This window comes from Belonocnema kinseyi, chromosome 3 (assembly GCF_010883055.1).
Source record: "Belonocnema kinseyi isolate 2016_QV_RU_SX_M_011 chromosome 3, B_treatae_v1, whole genome shotgun sequence".
NCBI lineage: Eukaryota > Metazoa > Arthropoda > Insecta > Hymenoptera > Cynipidae > Belonocnema > Belonocnema kinseyi.
In genome coordinates, this window is record NC_046659.1 from 59,893,615 (window position 1) to 59,901,016 (window position 7,402).

General features: G+C 28.3%; 1 protein-coding gene across 2 annotated transcripts in view; it reads right to left on the bottom strand.

Annotated features, from left to right (window-relative positions):
- The window catches only part of LOC117169137, a 150,157-nt gene that overhangs the window by 13,256 nt on the left and 129,499 nt on the right, over positions 1-7,402 (bottom strand). For both annotated transcript variants that reach the window (XR_004466613.1, XM_033355330.1), the window contains exon 4: positions 7,074-7,282. Coding sequence is in view for 1 of the 2 variants with exons in the window: in XM_033355330.1 (XP_033211221.1) it covers positions 7,074-7,282 (209 nt within the window). In the remaining variant the exon portion in view is untranslated. The remainder of the gene's footprint in view (positions 1-7,073; positions 7,283-7,402) is intronic.

A 7,402-nucleotide genomic window follows, 5' to 3' on the forward strand; every position in this document is an offset into this window, starting at 1 on the left:
GTATAGAGCTCCAAGGAGATTATGTTGAAAAATAAAAAAAAAATTACCCAAAAAAAATTGTTTTTATACTTCATTCTAAGGACTTATTGAACTACTCTCGTAGCTAGCCTGAATTTTAATTAATAAAATATTCAGGCATTTGTTTTGTATTTTAGAAAATGTTTTCTCTGGATCTCATACTAAAATTTGGTTTGATCAACCACTAAAATAAATTAGAGACTCGTTGGGGATCAAATTGTATCAGATATAAATCTAGACAAGATATTTTAGGCCAGAATTGTTATTCCAATTTTTTCAGAAATTATTCTATTTGAAAAAATGTTATCTCTGGATCTGATTTCCAAACTTTCATTCAATCAAACATGAAAATTCATTTAAATTCATTATGATGGCATAGGTTCATCAAAAACATATCTCGAAGAAATTTAACTTGCCTGAATTTTAATTAATAAATTATTCAGGGATTTTTTTGTATTTTAAAAAATGTTTTCTCTGGACCTCATCATAAAATTTGGTTTAGTCAACCAATAAAATAAATTAGAGACTCGTTTTTGATAGAATTGTATCAGAAAGAAATCTAGACAAAATAATTTAGGCTAGAGTTGTTATTACATTTTTTTTAGAAATTATTCCATTTTCGAAATTCCTATCTCTGGATCTGATTTCCAAACGGACATTCAATCAGCCTCGAAAATTAATTCTAATTCATTTTTATGGCATAGTTTTACCAAAAAGATATCTCGAAGAAATTTAATTTGCCTGAATTTAAATTAATGAAATATTTAGGGATTCTGAAATAAAATTTACGGAATTGGTGTCTTCATTTCTAACGGCATAATTTGAGCTTAAACGATAACTCAATGAAATAAACTAAAATAACATTTCGAGTAAATTTCAATTACACTAAAAGATTTGTCTTTTCTGACAAGGTACCAGTAATGTATGAATTTAATATTTAGAAATTATAAAATACATAATTATAACAAAACTTATGAACAAATTGGAATAAAAATTGTGGCACAAAATATCGCTTCTGCATTTATTTTTGCTACACTAACAAGTTTCTAGTTTATTTTATTGGTTGGTCAAACCAAATTTTAGGATGAGGTCCAGAGAAAATATTTTCTAAAATACAAAAAAATCCCTAAATATTTTATTAATTAAAATTCAGGAAAGTTTAATTTCTTCAATATATATTTTTGACAAAGCTATACCATCAAAATGAATTAGAATTAATTTTCGAGGCCGATTGAATGCCAGTTTGGAAATCAGATCAAGAGATAGCATTGTTCAAAAATAGAATAATTTCCAAAAAAATTGGAATAACAATTCTGGTGTAAAATATTTTGTCTAGATTAATTTCTGATACAATTCTATCACCAACGAGTCTCTAATTTATTTTATTGGTTGATCAAACCAAATTTTAGGATGGGTTCCAGAGAAAACATTTTCTAAAATACAAAAAATCCCTAAATATTTTATTAATTAAAATTCAGGAAAGTTAAATTTCTTCAAGATATCTTTTTGACAAAACTATACCATCAAAATGAATTAGAATTAATTTTCGAGGCTGATTGTATGCCAGTTTGAAAATCAGATCAAGAGATAGCATTTTTCAAAAATAGAATAATTTCTAAAAAAACTGGAATAACAATTTTGGAGTAAAATATCTTACCTAGATTTATTTCTGACAAAATTCTATCACCAACGAGTCTAATTTATTTTATTGGTTGACTAAACCAAAATTTAGGATGAGGTCCAGAGAAAACATTTTCTAAAATACAAAAAATCCCTAAATATTTTATTAATTAAAATTCAGGAAAGTTAAATTTCTTCAAGATATCTTTTTGACAAAGCTTTACCATCAAAATGAATTAGAATTAATTTTCGAGGCTGATTGAATGCCAGTTTGGAAATCAGATCATGAGATAGCATTTTTCAAAAATAGAATAATTTCTAAAAAAATTGGAATAATAATTTTGGAGTAAAATATCTTGTCTAGATTTATTTCTGATACAATTCTATCACCAACGAGTCTCTAATTTATTTTATTGTTTAACTAAACCAAATTTTAGGATGAGATCCAGAGAAAACATTTTCTAAAATACAAAAAAATCACTGACTATTTTAATAATTAAAATTCAGGCAAGTTGAATTTCTCCGAGATATCTTCTTGACAAAGCTATACCATCAAAATGAATTAGAATTAATTTTCGAGGCTGATTGAATGCCAGTTTGGAAATCAGATCCAGAGATAGTAATTTCGCAAATAGAATAAGTTATAAAAAAATTGGAATAACAATTCTAGCGTAGAATATCTTGTCTACATTTATTTCTGATACAATTCTATCACTAATGAGTCTCTAATTTATTTTATTGGTTGATCAAACAAAATTTTAGGATGAGATCAAGAGAAAACATTTTGTAAAATACAAAAAATCTCTAAATATTTTATTAATTAAAATTCAGATAAGATAAATTACCTCGAGATATTTTTTTGATACTTCTCTATACCATTAGATTGAATTAGAATTAATTTTATGCTGCTCAATCCCCAGTCTTGGGATAAGGTCTAAAGATAATGATTTTTCAATGATGTTCATTGAAATGAACCAGCTGAAATGCACAAAATCCATCTGCATTTTCTGATGTGTATTTCATCTATGATCGATCTGTGAAAAAAACAATGGAAATCAGTTATTAATTTCAGGAATAAAGTGTTACTTATTAAAATTATTAATAAGTCATGTTTGTTAAATTATTATTAAGTAATTATTGTTTAAATTATTACTTCCGACACTATCAGTAATAAACATACAAAACCACAAAACATTTCTTTGGCCAATAATAAACAATCGAAAGTATAATAAACAAGCCGGGCCGATCTGTCATTATTTCGAGGTTATGTTCGTATTTACGTGTTTGTCCTAATCGCTGTAAGTAAATGTACGTAATGTCAATTTAAAGTTTACGCATGTAATATTTTATTTACATTACTTAATACATATTATATATATTCATAACATACCTTTTTTGCCGCAAATAAGCGTTAAACACAATTCACTTTTCGCCCATTGGGATCGCAGAATATTATTACTATTTTATAGTATTTGTCACTCAGCAGACATTCTATAATGTTATTGACACGGAAAATAATTGACGTTTACTTCTCAGTACACAGGTTTCACTTCATTATCAATGAAACATTTTTATTTTTTGTAATTACTACATAACATAACCTATATATTTTTTTGACATTTTTATCCATTTGAAGTTTCGAACGCAACCTTGGAAACTATGATAAACTTGATCCGAAGATGCACGGACTTGACCGAATGGTCGATCCGAATGCAACCTTAAAGGCGCGAAATATGAAAATACCCCTGTACAATGGCTTCTTCCCTGCTCTTTTGCAATTCTGGTAGATTAGGTAATTAATTAGAATTTTAATTAATTTAATCGCTCTAGATTTTCTTCGAATCAGTAAAAATTCACGGAAGATCATTGATGTTTTTCTGGTCACCTCAACCAGTGAATATTACCTGAAATTTCAGTCTTCTTTTGTACATGCTATACTAAAGTAACTTTTATTGTTTACTTTACTACATCAATGAATTATTATCGAAAATAATTTTCTAATAGAAAATGCTTGAATTATGCATTTTGTCTTATAAATATTCAGTAGAAATTTATAGAATGATCTTATCACCAGCATAACTTCTAATTGCATAAGATGATTTAGGATCAGGTTCTGTAAACATAAGGACGTTCCCGATAGATGAATAATTTTTATCGAATTATTCTTCATATAAAAATATGCCAAATTTCTTTTTCTTTTAAAGTTCTTTATGATGTAAAAAACTCTTCTTAGAATCAAACACATTTCAGTGAGTTCTATTCGCAAATGGAATGAAGTCTTATAAGGTGGTTTATTTAAAAATTTTTTTATTTAAAAAAAATGGGAAAAATTTGAGAAGTTTTTTGTTGTTCCTGTGTGCCGCATATTTTAATTCTAGACGTAAAAGTCGTTTGTTAATGAGATAAATGAAAATAAGATAAAAATTCAAAAAAGTATTTCAATATCGGACTGGAAGTTTAGAAAATGTATCAGAAGACCATAAACTACGTTTGTGTACTTCATTTTAGTAGAAATTTCTCTAAAAATTATTTTAAAATGAATTAAAACTGGGATCAGTTTTTGACATATTTTATTTGTACCTTGACATTTTTTCAACCTAAGAACTTTTTTTATATGTAAAATATCGGCCTCAAAATTCGAGAAATGCAAGAGCCGACAGTAAATTACGTTTATGTATGACTTTTTACATCTCGCGGATATTTTAAATATAAGAAAAGTTATTAAGTTCAAAAAATTCCACGGTTATGTCAAAAAATGGTTCCAGTTAATTTCTTTGAAAATAATTTTTATCGAAATTCCTACTTAAATGAAGTATACAAACGTACTTCATGATCTTCTGATATATTTTCCAAAAAGTTTCATTTCGAAACTGAAAAAGTAATGTCGGTAATATAGAGATCTACGTGTGTCACATGCCTTTAAGAAATAAAAAGTCATCTTGAACTTGTTTGAATTAAAACTTGCAAGCAAATAAAAGTGCTTAGGGATTATTATTAAATTTTTCGATTTAATTCAACTTTCATGTAAATTAGGTGCACAGTAATCCATGAAATGTATGAAATAGTACATTTCGATACGTTTTCAGTTTTTCGGTTTTTGTAAAAATGTAATCTTCCTAATTGAAAATTCATCTGTTTGACTAAAAATTGAACCATTTTGTTGAAAATTTATTTTATTCGGTTGTAAACTAATTTTTTTACTGAAAATTCAACTATTCTATTTTTATTTAAAAAAATGAATTTTTTGAGTGACAAATTTTTTAATTACTTGTTGAAAAATTCATGTTTATTGTTGAAATTTTTTTTTTGTAGGAATGTTATCTCATTAGTTGAAAACTCATCTTTTTGATTAAATATTCGTTTTTTTTTGTTCAAAATTTAGTTTTGAGCGGCAATTTCAAAATTCATTTGTTGGTTCAAGATTTATAACTTTAGTTAAAAATTAATTTCTTTATTTGATAATTGACCTATTTTGTTGAACATTCGCTTTTTAATTAAAAATGTAACTATGTCATTTTTGGTTGAAATTTGTTTGTTGATAATTAATTTACTTGACTAAAAATCGTCTTTTTTTGGTCGTAAATTTTTTATGATTTTTTTTCTAATTTTTAAAATAATTTTGTTTCTTTATTGATGCAGGTTTCTGGTTAACTAAATATATATTTTTTGTAAAACTAAAATTGAGTTTTACTTACATATTTCAAAAAACGCTTCATACTTTTTCCATTCTTTATATATTTCAAACGTTAAAAAAATATCCAAAAATAATATACAATAAAGTATAGGCGAGTGCAAAATCGCTGTAATAAACTTAATGACAAAAAGACGATTTTCTGTTGTGCTAAACCCACCATAAAAATCAGTTTTCAAATTAAAAAATTCTTTTAATATACCTTTTTCATTAAGATTTTAATGTGAGATGATACTTTCTAAACAAGGATTTAAAATATATGAAACAAATAATGGCATTTCACTTGCCTCACAGAGGGCACGAAACTTTTGTTCGTCAAATATTTAAAAAGTTCAAAAACTATCGAAAAACGGTAAACAATAATGAAAACTCAAGTGCAAAAGCGATTCAATAATGTTAATAACAAAAAAACATTTTTTGCTATACAAAAACCCTCAAAAAACATACAGTTTTTTATTTACCTAATTCTTATCTGATACTTTTTTACTTAATTTTTAATGTCGAATAATAATTTCTGTAAAATAATTTACAGTGCGTAAATTTAGGGGAGCTGGGAAAGGGAAGCTAGGTGGCTTTATTTCCATTTTGTGCATAATAAACGGTCAGGGACATTGGAAAATGAAAAATTGGTCAGGGAAAACTCCAGGAATTTCGAAATTGGGACTTTGCAGCTATCGTTGATATTCTGGTATCGGGAGACAGCTTACATAATGTTTTCAGAGAAAATTAAAAAAATTACCATTTATTTTTTTTTAATAACAGCTTTTTGGGTTATAATTTAAGCATTTAATTTGAGTCACCTTAGTGCTTTATATGTATTTATTTATATGTAATTAATTTCAAGAAATATTGATTATTCACAGCATGTTAACCTTCGGGCGGGCGCTACCCGGTGGGCACAAAATTTGGCGACGTCTTACGATACCGTTACATCTTTACGACATCCTATGTCCATGTCGTTAAGGTGTCAAGAACTAACTCAGGGTCGCGCACAACCCTAGTAGATCAGCTTCAAAGTTGACAAGGTCGAAACAACTGCCCAAGCGCAGCCAAATCGCTGCAGTGCGCCATACACACACGAATCTCATATTTCAAATCTTATTTTGGCTAGTTCTTAATATTTCTCATCTATACGATTCGATTTCTGTGTTACTTTAGTTCTAGTGCAGTATTTGAGTTTTCAAAGAAAAAAATCCTGATATTGGTCGCAGTTTTTGCCAACAAGTAAATACAAGTACGCAATAGTATACTTTACTGTCTTATCAGTTCTATATTGTAATATTGCGTTGTGATGATAAATTAAAATGTAAATTTTTATCTTGTGTTATTGGTGACGTACCATGTTACTCCAATCACATTGCTTGAATTTTGAAAGAAAGACTGAATTTACTTTTGAATAGTCTGATATTTTTTCTTATTTTCAAATTATGTTTTTATATAGTTGAAAAAGTTTTGAATAAAATTTATTCGTTTCGCCTATGTTTTATTGATGTGCAAAGTAAATTATTAATTGTGTATACATGCACTTATACAATAGAAAAGTGATATTATATTCAGACGGCCAAATTGCCGTCATGCGCCCAACGTTGTGAGACCAAATGGCGCGCCCGCCCGAAGGTTAAATATTCGATCAAGGTTTATAGGTATAAAATTGTATACTACAGAGTATAGATTTTATATAGATAGATGATACAAGAAGCTTATGAACGATTATTACAGTTTGATTAAAGATTGAAGAACGCACCTGGTGTTCGTGACTGGAAGCCATTCAGCATGCGTAACTCGTAAGCTCTGATCGAGTCGCGGGAGACGAGCTTCTAAGCCGGGGGGTAAGCTCGGCAAAGCTCGAGGATCTGGAGGAATCACAGCTTTTTTGCCTTCGCCACCCTCACCATGGACCAACAAGCCGACGTGGTCATCGAAGCCACCCTTTAGTCCGGTATAATCTTCAGCCTGCAGGCGAAAACCGCAGTTTATCTTTCGCAAAAGTATTAAGGCTATTAGAGGCCGCTACGCTGCTTATACGATTTTACCTCCATTTACTTAATTTACAAGATCAACGTGATTTATTAT